At 38.7% G+C, this 21,000-nt stretch overlaps 1 protein-coding gene and 1 long non-coding RNA gene across 10 annotated transcripts in view; one reads left to right on the forward strand and one right to left on the reverse strand.

The window, feature by feature from the left end:
- CACNA1G (calcium voltage-gated channel subunit alpha1 G) overlaps window positions 1-21,000 on the forward strand; it is a 141,689-nt gene that overhangs the window by 33,019 nt on the left and 87,670 nt on the right. For all 7 annotated transcript variants that reach the window (XM_075177930.1, XM_075177936.1, XM_075177933.1 and 4 more), the window contains exons 7-10: window positions 61-856; window positions 4,346-4,695; window positions 6,349-6,500; window positions 13,409-13,594. In XM_075177930.1, the coding sequence (XP_075034031.1) occupies window positions 61-856; window positions 4,346-4,695; window positions 6,349-6,500; window positions 13,409-13,594 (1,484 nt within the window). The remainder of the gene's footprint in view (window positions 1-60; window positions 857-4,345; window positions 4,696-6,348; window positions 6,501-13,408; window positions 13,595-21,000) is intronic.
- Window positions 15,709-21,000, reverse strand: part of LOC142095132 (uncharacterized) — a 255,687-nt gene continuing 250,395 nt past the window's right edge. For 2 of the 3 annotated variants that reach the window (XR_012677743.1, XR_012677744.1), the window contains exon 2: window positions 16,163-17,039. This is a non-coding gene — a long non-coding RNA (uncharacterized LOC142095132). Of the gene's footprint in view, window positions 16,075-16,162; window positions 17,040-21,000 lie in introns of those variants that run through there. The other variant, XR_012677745.1, reaches the window with a different exon arrangement.

Genomic DNA, 21,000 nt, shown 5'->3' on the forward strand with positions numbered 1-21,000 from the left:
TAGAAATAACACTATTTGACTATTTTGTACTAATCTCAGAACTGGTTCAAATTTCTTTAGATTGGATCATTTTTCATGATCAACCTTTGTCTAGTGGTCATAGCTACTCAGTTTTCTGAAACTAAACAGCGGGAGAGCCAGCTTATGAAGGAGCAGAGGGTTCGCTTCCTTTCCAATGCCAGCACCTTAGCCAGCTTCTCTGAACCTGGCAGCTGCTATGACGAGCTCCTCAAGTATTTGGTGTATATGACTCGCAAGGCGAGCAAGAGGCTTGTCCAATTCTACAGAGCAGCCGTCTTTAAAGTTGGTTTCACGTCTAGCCCTGCAGTGAAGAGCAACACTGAGAAACCGAAACGCGTGCATAGGAGGAGAAGGTCTTCTGTGCACCACCTAATCCATCATCATCATCATCACCATCACCATTATCACTTGGGAAACGGGAGCCTGCGAGCTCCACAGGCCAGCCCAGAGCTCAGCGAAGTGGAAACCAATTCTCCTCACAATGGAACTAGATTAATGCTATCGTTTGCAGGGGCGCAGACCTCCCCCATTGCTTCTGCCTCCAACACGCAGTCCATCCACAGCATTTACCATGCCGATTGTCACCTCGAACCTTTGCATTGTGTGCCCGTCTTTGCTCAGCCTGGTACTGTTCTGGCAAATTCAGAGGTTCTCCAAAGAAGTATTGTAGGAAATAGAAACTATCCTACTGTACACCCAAGTGTATCACCTGAAATACAGAAGACAACAGAACAAGGGGAAGTGGCAGAGAGCCCCGTGATCACAAGTGACACCAACATTTACACAGGGCCAGTTTACAATTCAATGAACAGGCTACTAGAGACTCAGAGTACAGGTATGGTGTCTGTCTGGATGTCTGTTGCTGTCTGTCTCAATGTTTCATGGTAGCTATACTGTGCGTAGATAAGAGCTGTGGCATGTTAAGCAACAATACCCTGCCTCACCCTATAGGTGATTGACTGCTTCTCTTGTTTAATGCTTACCAGGTGCCCATCTTCTATCTCAGCTGGAATTAGTTAAACATCACAAGCATGCAAGCAGGGGAGTGATTATTCCTACATATATCATCATTTTATTCCGAGTCAGGTTAATTAATTTTTAAACTTCACTTGCACTATGCAGGCAAAATCAGCGTGCCCGAGACAAAAAAATAAATTATATATATATATATATATATACATGCATGCTCTGCTTTGGCATATACACATAGGGCCTGATTCATGTTCAGACGTAAGTCCCTTTATGTGCCGTATCTTGCGTGTAATAGCTCTGTGCAAGGACTTACGCCAATGACCGCAGTTGCATACAATTCATGTCACATGACAAATGACACAACCGCATACGACTTAAAGGGCGGAACCTTGGCAGGAAGCGTTGGACAGACATAGGCAATGTACAGTAAGAGCGTGCCAACGCAGACGCGGTTCTGGGCATCTCTTAGGTACGTGTTTTTTAGCCATATTGTTTGCACCAGCTACAGTGCAGGTGTAAGTACCGACTGATAATAATGATTGACACGCATGGATGCCAGAACATGTGTTTGCAAGTAAGAGACACTATAAAAATGCATTAAGAAAATTCTGAGTTATGTATTTCATGTAAAAAAAAATATTTTAAAAGTATTAATGGTTATAGTGTTGTAAAGTTGCAACTTTGTTTTACATTTTGTTCTTTTTTTGCATGCGTTTGGGTAGGACTTTATTTTGCACATAAGCATTGTGCGTATCCTGCGCTGTGTTCTGACTGTCTGCATGCGGCTACTAACGTATAGCCAGAGTGTTCTTATACCCATATTCAGATGGAAGCGTATGGGTTCCGCTTGTATTTGAATACAGGTGTACGTGCGTACAAGTGATTGTCCATGTTTTAAAACGCAAGTTGCGATCACATTCTGTTCGAAGATGAATCAGGCCCTTAATCACATATTCCCACCAGGATGTCAGACCACTGGTGAAGTGGTATAGATGCATGCATCCCAGCACCTATATATCAAAATAAATATAGAAAAACGGCTGGTTGAGATATGTTTTCTACATAAATTAGTCACAGCCATTTGCAGAGTATTATTTTGAAGATATACATAGATATTTGTATAATATATATTTTATCCAAACACTTAAGTATTCTGTACAAAATACATTTCTTAACAACTTGTTTATGTTTTTTTCCTTCAAAATAATGATTAAAAATTGGCATTCCTTGAACAACCTACAATATAATAGTGTCAATAAGGAAAAACATTTACTAAACTGCGGGTTTGAAAAAGTGGAGATGTTGCCTATAGCAACCAATCAGATTCTAGCTGTCATTTTGTAGAATGTACTAAATAAATGAAAGCTAGAATCTGATTGGTTGCTATAGGCAACATCTCCACTTTTATATCTATTAGAAACAGTTAGCTATAAAACCATTGTTCTCAAGTTTTAAAATATGTAAAAGAAAAATGGCCAAGGGACACTAAGCTGACAATACATATTTTACATTGTAGGGAACATTATAATTTACCAAAAAATTCAACCATTCTGCTGTCTGTCGCTGGCTATATCCTGTAGATAACCTCTCTAGCAGTGTTTATCTGAGATTATCTGCAGGTGAAAGAAAGTGGTCCTTTCTAATTCCCTAATTTTACATTTTTTCACATTATAGTCCTGAGGTTAAAATACATTGTTCTGTGTTATCCAGACAATCCGCTGCATCTCTGTTATAAATTACAGTATTGGGTCCACACTGTATTACAGACTGCAAAATCCATGGCTGTATTTTCCATGTAGGCAAACCAGGCAGGTGACCAGGGCAGCACAGAAATGGGCTTATGTTCATTTATTATATTTTTTTTCCTTTTAATATTTTTTGTTACCACTTTGTCTTAGGTGTTATCAGCCCAGTAAAACAATAGAGGAGGTGGTGTGATATTGGTGCATAATCATGAGGAGCGAAGAATTGCCAATTTAGGGTATCTTCACTGTAGTCCATCCGTTATCTTTAGCAAAGTGTCCTAATGGGATCTTATGCAGGTCAAAAAGCATTCTGTTAAATCGTGAAATCACTAGTTCAGACCATGTATTTGAATCTGCTAAACACGGTACATTTCTGTAGAGCAAGTTTGCAAAGCCATTAATCAGTCTCTGTCTACTCAGAGGAGTACGTTCCTCGAAATATGGCAACCGATGCAGACAATTGAAAGGCAATATGATAGACACAATTAGCTAAGAAAAAACACTGCACTTATTGGCCTTGATTCATTAAGGAAAGGAAAGCAAAAGAGGAGTAACTTTGCACCTTAGGAAAACCATGTTGCATTGGAGGGGGAGGTAAATTTAAAATGTGATGGCAGATTTGTAATTGGGATAGGGCATGTCCTAGATCAACTTTAAATTTAAGTGTAATGTCTGTGCTACAAGAAAAAAAAAACAGTCAGTATTTAACTTATGTGCAAAAAAAGAAACTAACTTGCACCCCTTGCATTCTAACATGGTTTGTCCAGGAGAAAACTTTCTTTGATGAATCAGGCCCATTGTGTGCATATTATTATTCTCCACAATAAATAATATTTTGTGTAAATATTTCTTTTCTTGCTCTTGAAAACTCTTCCCATCCATAGGAATGACCAGGTGCAGTTTTCTGCATATATTCGGGTCACCATACCATGTGCCAGCCTAACCCTTTTCTAATGTGGTTATCCTTCCCTTGAAAAAACATAAAAATATATACCTAATTCTTATATATATATATATATATATATATATATATATATATATATATATATATATCATCTACAATGGTGTTTCCTCAGTAAGCTGCAGTGAAATATATTTCAGAGCACAGTGATTATATTGCAGACATTAGAGGTCAGGATTAGTATAATTTTGCAAAAGTTGCTGTTTTCTTTGACAGGCAGTGGAATATATACCATAAATCACACTCTTATTTTGAATTGCAATGTGATTGCGTTACTAACGTGGGATAACCAGCTCTAAACCTCACAGAGGTGATATAGTATTGTGTTCAGGTATACAGAACTTGAAACACACAGTCAGATATATTCAACAAATTGTACAGTACAAGTGCAGGGATCACTGTATGTTGTGATTTACATATACTGTGTGTTGTAGTGTGACTATGTGTTATAGCGTATGAACAACACTACTTTATAAGTGAAATTAATATTTATTTTGCTTTGTTTGTTTTTTTCTTTATTTGACATTTTGCACTCTTTCCCGACACCGCCATATGTACCGCATAAGTAGCAAAATGTCACTTGCTGCTCACTGAGATTTTGTACAATCTTTAGTAAGTTATTTTCATTAGTGCCCTGTGACCTTAGGTACCTGCAAGGGGTCCTGTAAAATCTCAGTCCAAGCCGCCAGTTCCGAAATTGAACCCTTAGAGCAAGAGGTATGTTCTCACTGCAAAGAGCCAGACCTCCCCGACAATGAAGGGGTGGAGTCCGACAGTGATGGAGTCTACGAATTCAACCAAGACCCTCAGTGCAGTGAGAAGACGGAGTCGCACAAGGGGAAGGCAAGAGCCCACAGCCCCAACCAGCTGCTGAAGCTGTGGAAAATGGTGTGCGAAACATTTAGAAAGATTGTGGACAGCAAGTACTTTGGTCGAGGGATAATGATCGCCATTCTGATTAATACTCTGAGCATGGGGATCGAATATCACGAACAGGTAATATGTTATTAAATGCAACATTATACATGTATTGTAAGCGTCTACTGCATACGTGGAGTAAATAAAATAGTTTATCCTGTCATTTATGTGTATATTTACAGTGTCAAAGTGTGACTTTTATGAGTCCCATATTTACATGATGCCTTTGTCTGAGCCGGACACATCATATACCAAATTAAAGGTCTTGGTCTGTAGATGTGCAGAAAAATATTGACGTTGTAATTGGTTGCATCGTTACACCTGTGCACCTGCTGGGTGGTCTGGAATCTGTGACGGTTAATTGCAGCGCTGCTGGTCATCCTGGAACATGTGACCTGCTGGGTGGTCTAAAAACTGTGACAGTTATTTGGAGCCACACATATCAGCGCATCTTGTAGGGACCATGTCCAACAATGTAACTTTGACGGAAGAAGTTATACATGTATTGTAGTGTATAAAGAAATTCTTTAGTTCTTTTAATATAGTGATTGTTAATATAGTTATTTATTCATTATACTCTGTTGTTAAAATTTCTACATGTAATGTAGTGTATAAAATAGTTATTGAATTCTGTTGATAAAGTAAATTAGTCATGACATTTCAGCTTAATTTAAGGTGGTTACCGCCGGGTAGTTTATATAAACATAGATGGGGCAGCACATTCTGCAGAGCTTTACAAGAAGGATTTACATAAGACATCTTAAGTTGGGCAATGCACACAAACATATACAAAGTCAATTTTGACAGGTGTGTATTACCGCCACCCAACAATGTTTTTGTGAGTTAGTAAACACTCAGCTGACTTCACTCATATAGGACTTTAAGTGTTTGACATTTCCAGACCTATTTTTTTGATTCACTTATTATTTTTTATCTAGTGGAGTATTACAAACTATACTATATACAAATGTTATAACATTTTTAAGTAAGCATAATCCTTATTATAAATGTGCGTCACCAAAATAAATGTTTTACTATATTATGTAAAATTGAATATAGTTTATTACTGCAATATTACCCCAAATTTTGCATTGCTTCTATTGGTCACCATTGCTATACAAAATAACAAAGAGGTTTAGTTGGAGAGAGCTGGAAATAATAATATCATACGGGGAACACTGTAATAGTTACACTAAACAGCATATTAATGCAGTCTTTCTGAGGGTAGTTATCATTAGATTAGGCGTTTCATTTTTATTTCCAAATCAGCTTACAGGGAACATGTAACAACAATAAAATAGAGACAAACATATATGTCCTAATAAAACAACTGCAGGCTTCAACTATACCTAATTTTACACACACATTTACTAAAGGAAAAGTGGAGGTGTTGCCCACAGCAACCAATCAGATTCTAGCTATCATTTTCCGTAATGTACTAGCTAAATGATAGCTAGAATCTGATTGGTTGCTATGTGCAACACCTCCACTTTTTCTTTTTAGACGGTTTGATAAATCGACCCCTTTGTCTTTTTAGTCATTTTACATGGTTTATTACACGATGTTTGTGTTCTCACCATCCATAGTAACTAATGTATGACTTCAGTAACTAATGTATGACTTCAGTAACTAATGTAGGACTTCAGTAACTAATGTAGGACTTCAGTAACTAATGTATGACTTCAGTAACTAATGTATGACTTCAGTAACTAATGTATGACTTTTCCGCAGCCAGAAGAACTGACCAATGCCCTGGAAATCAGCAACATAGTCTTCACCAGTTTATTTGCCCTGGAAATGGTTTTAAAACTGTTGGTTTATGGTCCATTTGGATATATCAAGAACCCTTACAATATATTCGATGGTATCATCGTTATCATCAGGTAGGATGTTTACTAAGCTTTGAAACTACGGAGTAATAACAACCTTCAAAAGTATCTGTATAATGACCTTATGGACGTAGCTTTTCTGTAATTTTCCTGACTAATTGGAGTTTGATATAGTATAACAGTCTTCTATAAACGTCGTAGTCAAAACCAAAAGTATGTGGTGGAACTGTCTATTGAATGAAACGTTGCACTGTTATAAGTGGAGAGAATGTTATTCTCGTGAAGTGCACATTTTGGGGAAGATTCGCTTTGAGAGCGATGTCCCGCCGCACATTCCGGCTGTAAGGAATTTCTGCTGCTTTTTGTGTGCACTTCTATGGGGAGCGAGGGAAATATGAGCAGAGATTTCGGTCTTCACATTGGATTGATTTGTGTCAATGAGGACTGTTGCTCCCTTCTTTCATTGCGATTGGTTTGTGAAGTGTGTCTACCTGCATAGGCATATGCAAACCGAGGGGGGTCGCTAGTGCCTCGAAACCCCCCTCCAAGCCTGGGGCACTGTATAATTGAGGTGGCTGAACCCTGCCCTCACTTCACACGGCTCTGCTTGAAAAGGGAGAGCTGTGTGCACCTAACAGTAGTGCACGCAGCATTGCCCATGTATATTATGGTGATCGGAAGAGTTGGAGAGCAGCCAAGCACTGTCTAAAATTATAGCCACGCCCCCATGCATGCTGGTCATGCCCCACTGGTGGCGTGGTGTGGAAACCCCCCTCTACAAATGCTGCGTTTACCCCTGATACTAATATTGTACTAGTGGTTTCGATATCGAGAGAGACTAATGCCAGAGCGACGTCTTTGAGAAGCAAAAGGATCACTGTACCTTTAACCTTTCAGACTTGACATGGGAATCGTACAGTTCAAAGTGCATCAGACACTCAAACCAATGAATGTACGGAACTATTGAGGTTCCACTCCAAACTAGGCCGTAGGGAGAGTAATAATAGATGTGAAACTGCAAGGAGTTATACTGAGCAGTTCTCCCTTTCTGAAATACGAGTTTCTTGTTGAGATACCTTGGTCATAAATCCCTGAAAACCGTGATGTGCTTCCTGTGCTATCTTTAATGAATCTCAAGTCTGCCTGGCATGCGATTCGCATAGCACTTAAACATGACACTCACTGCTTAATAGGTATATCTTTGACGAACAGTCACGATAATGTTATGTTAGCTGAAGTCCAATTACTGATAGAGCGAGTGCAAACAGAATAAGTATACTTAAGCAACTTTAGAGTGTCCTGAATATATATTAGTAGGGGATATTCAGATGTAAGGCTGTTTGGCACACAAACGCATAGCCAGAATAATAGGGGTTTGCACACCAAGTGGGTAATCCGTAGTAAACAAGGTCAGTACACAGGCAGGTAGAAGATAATCCAATAAGAACAGATCAAGGTAGCAGTAGCCGAGTAAATAAAATGCTGAAGCAAAGTCGTCAACCATGGAGTACTTATTAGTAGGCTGAATTAGGAAAAATCATCCAAGATGGATTCTTTTGGAGCGGTACTGGCCATTTTGCATAAAGGCAAGTTCAACTGGTTAGCTTTAATAGTGGCCTCTGGTGGACAGAGTTGGAATTGTCTTAGGCTACTATCGCTAACATATTCCTAGCATACAAATAGACAAAGGTCTATGGAGTTCTCCTTATTCTTATGTGGAATAACTGTGCTGATCCAAAAGAAGTCAAAACAAAACTGCAGCAGGACAGCTGCCAATATATTCTCACTATAAGAACATTTATTCATGACACCTTAATTAGCAATTGGATTAATTTTCTTGATTAGCCACCCCAGTTATGTCTTCTAATAAATATACCTGTAACATTAAGACTGTAAGGAAATACACACAATTCATTTTTAGATTTATATAATGAATCTATCACCACCTCGCTAGGTAACTGTTCCATAGTCTGACTAACCTCACGGTGCAGAACCTTTCTTCCAATCAAAGTAGATGTTCTCCTGTCACTTAAACAGTCCTAGACATTGAGGAAGAAATCTAGATATAGAGTCCTTATGTGAGAATGTCCATATTCACATTTATTTAGAAATCAGGTACATAAGTTGTGAGTATTCATACTAGCACAGTGGCCTAGTGGTTAGCACTTCTGCCTCACAGCGCTGGGGTCATGAGTTCGATTCCCGACCATGGCCTTATCTGTGTGGAGCTTGTATGTGTGGGTTTCCTCTTGGTGCTCCGGTTTCCTCCCACATTCCAAAAACATACTGGTAGGTTAATTGGCTACTATCTAAATTGACCCGAGTGTCTCTCTCTCTGTTTCTGTGTGTATGTTAGGGAATTTAGACTGTAAGCTCCAATGGGGCAGGGACTGATGTGAATGAGTACATGATGTGTACAGCGCTGCGGAATTAGTGGCGCTATATAAATAACTGATGATGATGATTTGCTATGCAAGTTACAGGATACTGTATATACAGGTTGAAAGGAAAAAAACACATGATAAATGTAATGTTTTGCTAAGAAAATAGTTACACTTATCACTGCAGTTTCCATTCTTCTTGGTAATTACGCAAGTCACATTATTTCAGGAGCCAAAATTTAATTCACCCTCTTGAATATTGATGCCTATTCTCTGTTTTCTACACATAAGATCACAAATCTAATTAAGCACCATCCCTTAGGCAGCTATATAATTTCTTACAGAAACAAGTACAGATGTTATCATCACACTTACACATTCCATTTCTCCCTCACTATGAAAAACTCATTAGACAGAACTTTGTATTTATACATACTAATTAGGTTACCTCTAAGGCGCCTTTAATCCAATGTAAACAAGTCCAGTTTTTCTAGCCTGTCTTCATAATGTAACCTCCTCGTTACTTGACTTATAAAGCTTGCATGTTTTTGAACTCTGTCAAGTTCCGATATGTTTTTGAAAAAGACAAGTGCCCAAAATTATTCTCGTTATTGAACATTTGGTTTGAAAAGCCCATAAAGGCCCTTTATCCATCACAATGTCCATAGGCAAACCGAGGGAGAGAGGGGGGGTGGTCCTAGTGCCTGGAAACCCCCCTTCAAGCCTGGGGCACTGTATAATTGAGATGACTGGATTCTGCCACATGGCTGTGCTTGAAAAGGGAGAGCTGTGTGCACCTAACAGTAGTAATTATGGGAATAGGAAGAGTTGGAGAGCAGCCAAGCACTGTCTAAAATTATAGCCACGCCCCCATGCATGCTGGTCACGCCCACTGGTCGGCATGGTGTGGAAACCCCCCTCTACAAATCCTGTGTTTGTCCCTGATGTCCTCTACTAATTTAAGCTACAGATGCCATTTCCTGTAACACAGGCATCCAAATCAATTTTAAAGTTCTGTTAGTCAATTTGCCGATTAATGGACATGATTTTTTTCAACCTAACTGTATAGCTTTGTAGTAAATAACTTTCCATGTGCTAAAATATAGATTTCTACCAACTACTGGGAGATACATTGCAATGATGGCAAATTCATTCCTCGGCTGTTTTAGAACCTAAAGCGCTTATGGACATGGTCATAGACATGGCAGATATTTAAGAAGAGAACTGGATGCCCAATAATATACCTACCCCGGGCACTCCAACATGCACCTCCTTTCCGGTCTCTGCAAACTAGAAGTAGGTCTAGGTTTATGGGGAAGCAGGAAAATTTGAAGAACTATGCAAAAATTTATAAGTGCAACCTCCGACCTTAAATACTGCAATTTATGACATAAGTCATCACCACCCCTTGTTTTCAATTTAATAATCTCGCTGCACAAAATGAAAACTTTCATAGTAAAACTACCAAATTCCAAACAAATTCAAGTAGGTTGACCTCCCATATGACGATTTTCTCCAGTACCTAGCTGGTCTGTTTGGATGGATAAGCCTCAGGAGATTACGGGGATGTCACTTCCGGACCAGACCTGGTGCGTCCAGCGTGGTTACCGATCAGTTTAATATTAATTCTCCCAATGTAAGCGTTTTTAATCTTGTGTGCGATATATCTTTGGAAAAAGATCCTTCCTTCACACATTTGGCCTATGTGTGAGTTGTCATTGTATAGGTCAGCTTTGGTACCCTGTGAATAGATACTAACTGTCCAAAAAGAGTCTTCACGTATAAACTGATTTTGGCTGTGTTAATTGTACGCAGTTTTCTTACAATTTTTTTATTCTACAGTATGGTGATTCAAGATAATACACCATGAACGCTCCCTGACTCTTTTACTTAGTGTGTGTGTCTGTGTGTGTATATATATATATATATATATATATACATATATATATATATATATATGGTTAAAATGTATTTGACACCGTATGAATTTCACAGCAATTATGGAGACCCTAAACGCTAGCTAGACATAAACCAGCTCTCTCCAGACCAGCCAGCTTCTCCAGCGTTGGTCTCCGTGAACAAATGACACAAGCAAGCTTTTATACATGATACTCCTCCCCCAGCCTTAGCTTGATGAGTAGGTGACACACCCACCTTCCCTTTAAGAGGAAAAGCCCATCACTGGCTCTGTTTGGACTAACAGACACACCCTGTCTGTTTGCTGAGAGGAAGGAGCTTTCAAATCATGTAAGTTAACCAAACTTTAAACTATACATAAGTCTTTACCTGGTTTAACCTCAATCTAGGTGCATAACCTGTGCCAATGTCTTACTCTGCTTGTATGCTTTCTCTGCATCTTGTCAGGTAAATGCCTCCCTTTGTTACAATATATACAGAATTCAGTAAAAAGAACAGTTTTCATCTAGCCAACAAAGAAGTTTTAAGGCACCTATGGTGTCTTTCTCAAGGGACCACTGCATACAGTAGTACATCACTGACACAGGCCAACCAGCAGTGGTGGGACTACCAGTGGTGCATCAGGTGCCTTGCACCGGGCCCATGGAGATAACATTGAATGGCAGATACAGAGGATAAAGAGCATTGGTTAACTCCTCCCCGCCTCCCTGTACCGGGCCCATGGAGATAATGGGGCCCACTGAATGGCAGATGCAGAGGGTCAGGAACCCTGGTTACCTCTTCCCTGCCTCCCTGCTCCAGTGCCCACAGTTCGCTAGTTCCGTCTCTACCAACCAGGTCTTGTGTATATAGTAGCAAAGGCTTATTCTTATTCTCTTAAGGTTGCTGGCAAAAGAAGAATGGCTAAGAAACACTAAGACAATGATGGAAATGACAAATGGCCTGTGCACATGCCAGAAAATGAAGTTATCTACTCTGGTAGGGAGAGGCAAGGTCCAAAACATCAAGACCGAGGTCATGGCTGGTGGTTAGCAAGAAATGGTCATGGTCCAAGTAGAAATCCGGGTAAATGGCCATCAGTGGAATCATCAGTTTAGGAGGCTATCAAAAGAATGGTCAAAAAGTGGTCAGGGTACAGGTAGAGGGCAGGGCTAGGAATACAAAACAATACGAGCATTCCAACAAAGGACACTGCATCGATCACGAGCAGTGAGATAAACGGCTGCCTGCACTAATGAGAGTGCAGGTAGCCAATCAGCATGACCCCACAGTCTGAACATCTGAGAAGCGATCACACGATTGCCACTTCAAGCTACCTATCTTGCCGCTTGGCAGTGTCCCTAGTAGTAAGTGGCAACCAGAAGCAGGTATTAAAAATACTGTCTTTTTACTGACGGTCTTGACTAAACCCAGGTTTTGTCTTAGGGGAAGTCTACAGTTTCCCAGAAAACACCTACACTTAAATTACAACAATTACTGTGGTTTAGAAGGAGGAAATAGCTTATAGGCACCTCCTCCTACTTGTGCTTAAAACAACTATAACACAGTCTGCAGTCGGTGGGGATCTGCTATTGTTTTAATGAATTTTGGCTTCAACAAAATGGCCCCCCATGATTGTTCGTTATTTTTGACTCTAGTATATGGTTCTCACTTATGTTTTGGCTCTACTGTTTCTATGAAAGTAGTAATAGTAAGTTTCTTGGCTGCTGAGAGTGATGTGAAGCACTAGGGGGACTATTTAAGAATTATCATATTTTTGCCCCGTTAAGTATCATCTGTCAACGCAACGAAGACAGATGACTTTTCGGGGCATTTTACTCTAAAAGTCATGTCAGGACAGCGCGTCCGATAGGAGACTGCCTGGTGTTGACTCTGTTATAATGAAGACTCTGGGTTCTGACCCGGAGTCTTTATTGTGCATGCTCGATTGTCATTTGCGTTAAACAGCACAGGGGAGAGACGCAAGGCTGCTGGAGACAGATCCTGTAATTTGCTCCTGAAACCAAGCCACATATCAGTCTTAAACCACCATATAGTAAATACGGCACTAAGCCATCGTCATTGTTCAGCGGTTTTAAACAGCCGCCACAAACAATTTTTTAATAAATCTACTTCCAAAATATAGTAACGTTCATACAATGTATGCAATATATGAAATAATTTTGAAAGTGGGAATACATAATAATATATCTTATATTTTCTCTCTTTTCTTTCTCCCTTTATATAAAATTATCTGTGCATGTATATGTGAGGGATCTATTAGCACTTTGCAACTTTTACAGTTCTATTAAAATCAAGCAGGCCTGTATTATACTACAAATAGAAGGCACGTGTCCTAACGTGAGCCTTGATAAATCTCGGATTGACCCTGTTCAGGCATCATTTTAATGACTTCCTTTTGGCTCACTGAACATCTCTAGTTATGGTGCAGTGGTACAGATTACCGGAAACACTATTGAGTAGGAAAATATATAAAAATGGTAACATTCTAAAAAAAAATACTAGAAATACAATTAGATTTATGACTAAATAACAATTAAAAACTAAATGTTATATTATCAATTTCTTAATTTTAACAATTGTATTTTCTGTTTTACGAATATTATTTTCTCTCCGCCATCTAATAACCATGGCTGACGTAACTGTTATGTTGTGTTCTGGCAGTGTGTGGGAGATCAGTGGACAACAGGGTGGTGGTCTTTCTGTACTGAGAACGTTCCGACTCATGAGGGTCCTGAAGTTGGTACGATTTATGCCAGCTCTACAGCGCCAACTTGTGGTGCTAATGAAGACAATGGACAACGTGGCCACCTTCTGCATGTTACTGATGCTCTTCATCTTCATCTTCAGGTAGGCAACTCATCAGAATTAGTATAACGCAGCCAGAGAAGGCGGCATATTTAAGAATAAAAAGGCCTGAGTCATTAACGAGCGCCAAGTAGAAGAGAGGAGTAAGTTTGCTCCTGGACAAACCATGTTACAATGCAAGGGGTGCAAATTAGTTTGTTATTTTGTACGTAAGTTAAATACTGTCTGTTTTCTCATGTACGACACAAATACTTGATAGCTTTATTTGTACACTGAAATTTAAAGTTGAACTAGGACTTGCCGTATCCCAACTAATAAATCGGCCATCACGTATTAAATTTACCTCCCCCTCCAATGCAACATGGTTTGACCAAGGTGCAAATTTACTCCTTTTTTTTTTTTGCTTTACTTTCCTTAATGAAACAGGTTCTAAGATGTCTAGAAGAAGTGTTAATTATCTGAAATTGCAATGAAGGAGAATGATAGTTTTTTTTGTTTTGTTTCTACAAACAAGAAAAAAAAATAAAAAGTAAAAACTAGGTGCTAGAATGGACAGATTAGATGGGTCATTTGGTCCATTTCTGCCAACAAATGCTACGTTCCTAATCTCTTTCTTTATAATCTGCTCCTCTTATAGTCTTTATAAACATGCAAAACAAAAAACAACACAAATGCAAATGTGTGTTTGCAATAAACATTTCACTTAACCACTAAGGGTACGTAGACACGTTAAAACACATGTAAATACAGGCATTTTTTTAATAATTTGGATGCGTTGTTTATATGACTTCACAATGTGTTTCTAATTAGTTTCATATATGTTGGTACTTCATGTGTTTGTGAATACAATATTATTATTAAGGGCCCACAATGCTTTGAATCTGTTGAACCTCATGATTCAGGCTTTGACAGATGGCTGCTCTGGTTAGGAGAACATTAATGTGTAAGTCAAGCAGCCAAAAATATTGGGTGCATCCAGTCATATCCCCCCAAATTTTTCACCTACTGTTTTTGGATTTACCATAAATGCTTTCTGTGATTACTTGTTACACTCGGGTTTGTTGGGTCATTTGATATATTGGTATTTTGTTTTCTTACTTAAATATCATTGAACTTTATATATTCTCAGTTACTTTATTTGTTGTGCTATTTGATTCACAATTTTTTCCCTCTTGCTAAAATAGCAGCAAGTACAAAATGCTTTCACAGCACTGAGTGAGAAACACAATTTCGCAGGGTACGGTAGATTCAGCTGTCACATCCCTGCATGCAGTGTTTCACCAGTGGAGCTCTGCAGTGTGACAGGATCACGGCATTCCGCCGTCGTAACTTATTAAGGCTGTGGCTTTGTAGTTGTCAACCAGCTTATTGTAACACGGATATATTCACTGTGTAAGTCCAATGTTAGTACGGATTGGATTTTGCAGACTATCTGTGTGGCGCTCACCACCTTGGGAAAGCAGCATAGGCAAAGTATCAACGTGGGCTTCACAAACACCTCTGATTGCACATAATTATATATAAATGTTGACATGAGCTATCCTTCATGTATGTAATTATTTGTGCCTCTTATCAACCTACATGAAAATGTAGCAGGTGTTAGATTGTCTTGTAACGCTGGGTGATTTTATTATTGTTCTTTTGAATTGCATCTAGTGTGTTTCACAATGTGTGATCTAGAAATGCCCTGAAATACATCTAAAAAAACAAAACAAAACACTGCAATAGTCCACTAACTGACAACAATAGGCCACAATCAACAGTAAAAGTAGCACTTTCAACATGGTCTGATTCATGAGCACTTCAGGGGGGTTCGAAAACAGCATGCTACCTCTTTTTCATGTTCAAGTGGAACTCTCCTTATTGCCAGCCAATCGGGCAAGTGTGGGAAAAGCTTGTGATTGGCAGTGAAGGGGAGTCCCAGGATATCCTGGCAGTGATCATTTAGCATTCATTTGTAGTGTTCAAGTGGGTCATTTTTAAGGGGGACTTTTGTGGTTATTTTTATTTGGCCTACAATGGATCAAGATGGAAGAATAAAGTATTTTTTTTTTAACCATTTGAACTACAGCGGATCAAGAAAGCAGAAATTAAGATGTTATATTTTTATTTAGTAAAGTGGTGAACAAGGTTAAAAGATGATTTGTCATGCGCTCCATCTATACATCTGTCACACTGATGTCTTGGGGTTTTTTTTCTGCAGTGCTTTTAAGTGTACATGGAAATGTGACTTGTATTAGTAGCATGAATATCTCAGTAAAATTCACTATTTAAAATCCAGATACCTTTGGAAATGGGGATTGATTGCATTTTATATTTTATTGGGTAAAAGGACAGTGTTCAAAAAAGCAGGAAACTTGAATGTCAGTGAAGGCGTTTTTGGTAGACAATATGACGACTGTGTTATAGATCGCAAATGGTTCTAGGAAATTTATTTTCAAAATGTACAGTGGGTGAGTCCAAATCATACTACAAAGATTAGAGGTAGTTTTGCAGATTACTTCATGACGCCACAAGATTCTCTGCCATAAAATAGTGTGTAGAACCGTTATATTGATGATATATATTACATTTAGTTGTTCTTTTTATATTTTAATGAATACAAACATTAAAAAACATAACAAAATTTAATATTACACCATTTCATGTCTTACTAAACCTTTGTGCAAGTAACCCATAAGAGATACAGACATGGGGGTAAATGTATCAAGCTGAGAGTTTTCCAGCGGGTTTGAAAAGTGGAGATGTTGCCTATAGCAACCAATCAGATTCTAGCTGTCATTTTGTAGAATGTACTAAATAAATGATACCTAGAATCTGATTGGCTTTTCTAAGCCGCCAAAAAACTCTCAGCTAGATGCATTTACCCCATGGTAGCTAAAGTGTCATAAAACACAAAAGTACATCAACTAGGAAGCAGCCTAACAAATAGTATATAAAATAGACTTAAAACTATGCACATATGATGTACCGGATGAGTAGATGTCTGAGTGTTATGTGGACTTGTCTCAGTAGATGTGTGTGGGATTTTTGGCTGTTGTTTGTAGCAGACATATTTTGATTGGCCGCTGAGGAGTATGTTTGCAGTAAATAGCAAATGTAAGACTGCACAGCTAAATTTTGTTTTTAAGTAGTTGTGTTTTGCAAAGGTTAAACTAGCCACTATATGTAGATAGGTTTGGAAATATGGCACATTACAAGCAATAGTTTAGGCTGATGTAATAATTAGTGGAACTTGTTGTACAGTAGAAATTAAACTTTCAGAAAAGCTTGTGGCTGACACTACTGTATTATTTATTTAATAACGTTCCACATATCATTAATTCATCATCTCACTTGTCTTCTGCTTATTTTTTCTTGAGGGGACCTTTACATTGTAGGTGGTGGTGGGTTGTATCTTGTAAGATCTTCTTCAGCCACTAGAATCAAAGCTATGGCCTCTTCACCTACAGACAGAATGCTGTGATCAGCAACAATTCCTGCAGTTCTAAAAGATACAGTTTCAGAATAATTGTTGATTTCAAAAAATAAAGTTTTAAACAATACAGTTTTGACATCTCCATTATGCCCTTCAAAAACAATAAGACATTGAACACAACCCTACCCCTCTTTATTTAGGGCTTGTGGGTTCTTACCAAAATGGTTCATCATCTTGTTTAAACCTAAGGAATATATTTACTAAATTGCAGATGTTGGAGTGGAGATGTTGCCTAGTTATCATTTGTTTAGTACATTCTACAAAATGACAGCTAGAATCTGATTGGTTCCTATAGGCAACATCTCCACTTTTTCAAACCCGCAGATTAGTAAATATACCCCTAAGTCTGTGTGAATGGGAACGTGAAAAGAGAGTGGGCCTGAGTCATTAAGGAGAGCAAAGCATAAAAAAGGAGTAAATGTTCTCCGGGACAGACCATGTTACAATGCAAAGGGTGCAAATTAGTTTACTGTTTTGCACATAAGTTAAATACTGGCTGTTTTTTTCATGTAGCACACAAATACTTGATAGCTTTATTTTTGCACTGAAATTTAAAGTTGGTCTAGGACATGCCATATCCCAACTACAAATCTGTTGCCACATTTTAAATTTACCTCCCCTCCAATTCAACATGGTTTTGCCCAGGTGCAGAGTTACTCCTTTTATATGATTTGCTCTCCTTAATGACTCAGGCCCAATGTCTCCAGTCCCTGCAATAACCTGAATGTGATTTTAAAAAGTGCTGAATGACTCTTGTAGTTTTGCAAATTTGATGTATTAGCTTTGCTGCATATAGAGGTTAGTTTGACACCACAATATTCCCACGTTAGTATAACAGGAAGCTGACATCATTACTCTGCCATTGTTATCATTTAAATGACCGGATTTGATACATGTGGCCAAAGTCCCCTTCAACACTGGTAGTATTTATTATTGAGCTATCATTATTATCCTTTATTTATAAGCACTATATAATTTATGAAGGGCTTATGATACAAAATACATGACATGAAAATAAATACAAAATAGTAAGTAAATATGAGATAGGCTTTTTGTAATCTTCAGCCACTTGTTTAAAAATGTTTTTTTAAGTTAAGAAGAGTGCAGGGTATATAGTTCCATAGAATGGGAGCTGTGTGAGAGAAATCTTGCAACTGTGTATTGAAAGAGAGAAGAGTTTTAGGGGGAATTGTAGTCACTTTTCATTGTATTAATTTTATTCTGAATTTTCTGAAAAGCCAATGTAGAGATTGATAGAAAGGAGCCGCAGATGAGGAAAGATGGGGAGTGTAGCTGAGTCTAACAGCAACATTCAAAATTGAGTAGAGAGGGTGTAATCATTAACAAGTCATTAACAAGCCAAGTGGAAGGAGGTTGCAATAGTCAAGGAGGGAAATTATAAGGGTGCGTATCAAGAGCTTATTTGGCATTTTGTGTTTGGAAAGTGTCTGAATGTAAGGAATAAAACAGAGTTTGGTATCAAGGGCGACACAAAGACTGAGCTTTGGTAGGTAAGTGATGACATTTACTGTTAAAGGGACGTCCGGTAGATGTTCTATGTTTAAATCTTTTTCAGACTTCCATGAGCAAATGACTGAAAAACTATTTGTTAGCTAATAAGGAGGTAGTTTGTTCAGGAGAGGAAAGTTGTATTATATTTTGGTGTCATTTGTGTATAAGTGATGTCGGAGTCCATATGAGGATATCACCTTACCAAAGAGATGCTGTAAACAGAGAATGAGACCGAACAAGGAAATTATGAACAACTATAATGGTAACCAGAAAAGAACAGTATTTCTGGCACCAGGGTAATAAAACATTGTCAGGATTTTGCCAAGAGGGTCAAACATCCAGGAGGTGAGGAAGGGAAGATTCACCATTTGATTTGGCTGGGAGCAAGTTGCTAGCTGCTTTTGTGACTGCTGTTCTAGAGCATTTTGTCGGCCATGTTGAAGATGGTCCAGTCGGAGTTAGAAGTGAGAAAACGGTCAGTGTGCTGGAAATAAGGTGCTCCACTAGTATTAAAGCAAATGTGTGTAAAAAAAATGGGCTGGCATCAAGACGGCTGGGACCAGTTCAGAGAAGCATATTTGAAGACAGAGAATAAATACTTGTGGAGAGGAAACATCATTTAGTCAAGTGTCAGGAGCCAATGTAGTGGAGAAGAGTGTACAGTTGGTTAGATGGAGTTGGATCATTTGGACAGGTTGTGTGGTGAGAGTATGACAGTAGGGTGGTAAATATGGAAAAGAGATGTGGGGCTTGTGAGAATATGAGCAAGGAGAAGTATGTTAGCCAAGGTGAGAACAGAGTCCTAACGTTGAAATTTGTGGTTGCGGAAATTACCTCAGGCAGGCTCAGTTTGCCAAGGAACAACCTTATCCACAGATAACTGTGTGATGTTGTATCGGGAGACCATTGTGTAAAGACAAAAGAGCATAGTGTCAATAAAGGGTAACCAAAGCCAGAGAGGGGTCATGATTCAATCTGTGAAGATTTCTATGTAGACAGAGAGGAGAAGGTTCAGTAGACATAAGGCAAAGATATTGAAGGTAGGTCGTTCATTGTCAGATACTAGAAAACAATGAATTAGATAGGTTAATGATGTTCTCATGTCTTGAAAACTTAGATCGAGTATGATGAGTTGGCACTAAATAAATCAGATCGGAAGTTTCATTGACATCCTCCTGTAAGAATGGTAGGAAAGGTCAACCGTTAAGAAACATTAATAAGAAAACATTTCCCATGCTTCTAATTGGTTGGCTGCTCAACTATGCTTCCTAAACTGAATATATTTCTACCTTTGAACTACGTTGGATAAAGAATTGTTAGGACAAAGGTTTCACTGGTTGGTAAAGCACAGTCGTGGACTAGATTAGTTGGAAGTGAAGAATATTTGTTTGTAAACTTTTTGTATTAAAACTTTTGGAAACAAAGGGTTAAGAGTTTGTTTGTTTGTTTTTCAAGCAAAACATTGTCTTGTGTAAGTGGCATATGTCTTCATTTTTAATTTAGTTTTCTAATTAAAATGAAAATAGGTTTAAGGGACCTGTTGTCTATTATACAGGAACCAGAGGGGTGGGAACGTTGTCATTGCTGGGGTCCCTATCACTTGTTACTCAAACCCCACCAGGGCAGTATGAAAGAGCTCCACGTCTTCTTAGTGTCCAGCTGGTTACCCCTAAGGGACACATCATTTTGTATCCACCTCCAATAGAGATATCTGCCCTACTTGGGTGCTAGTTATCACTAAAACAAGCTGCAGATTTCCCATGTTAGTGATTATAATTTCTGGCTGGGTATTGCTGGGATGTGTACCTGTAGGTGAGGGAACCACATGACATCAAAATACTGAATGGTGGATAACATAGAGCTTTTTTAATACAAAGTGGCAAAGAATGGACATACAAAAAGCAGTGGATACATGCCAATTACAAATCATTGGAATGAATTAATGTTTTCATCCATTTACACAACTTAAGCTAACCATTTAATTGAAACCACATGGAAAGCACTCAAGTGAATACGTACTCTGGGTGGAATTAAACTCCCCAAGAAATATCAGCTATGTACCCCTCCGTGACCTCAGACTACTGGAGAGATTGTGGCCTGCAGTGCTCGTCCCCTCATATCTGGTGGACGGGCCCAAAAAACCCAGACTTCTGGGACAAGGTCCGGAATCTCTTGGCCTTGCTCCTTCCGTACCCTGTCATTAAAGACTCTTGAACCTTTCTTCTTCGTTTTCTACTACAAGACAGAGATAATCACTCAGCTAAATTAGATTCCCGCATTTTGGCCGCAGCAAAATGCCTGATTACTACATTCTGTAAAAAGTGAGACTCGCCCCACGGTTTTCTCTTAAATCCTACATCTGGTTTATCGCACGCATGGAAAAAATTGTCTACCACCTATACAACTAAGAATACACGTTCAGGTTTGGGCTTATTCTGAAGAGTTAGCCCACCTGGCC

Source organism: Mixophyes fleayi, chromosome 6 (assembly GCF_038048845.1).
Source record: "Mixophyes fleayi isolate aMixFle1 chromosome 6, aMixFle1.hap1, whole genome shotgun sequence".
Taxonomy (NCBI): domain Eukaryota; kingdom Metazoa; phylum Chordata; class Amphibia; order Anura; family Limnodynastidae; genus Mixophyes; species Mixophyes fleayi.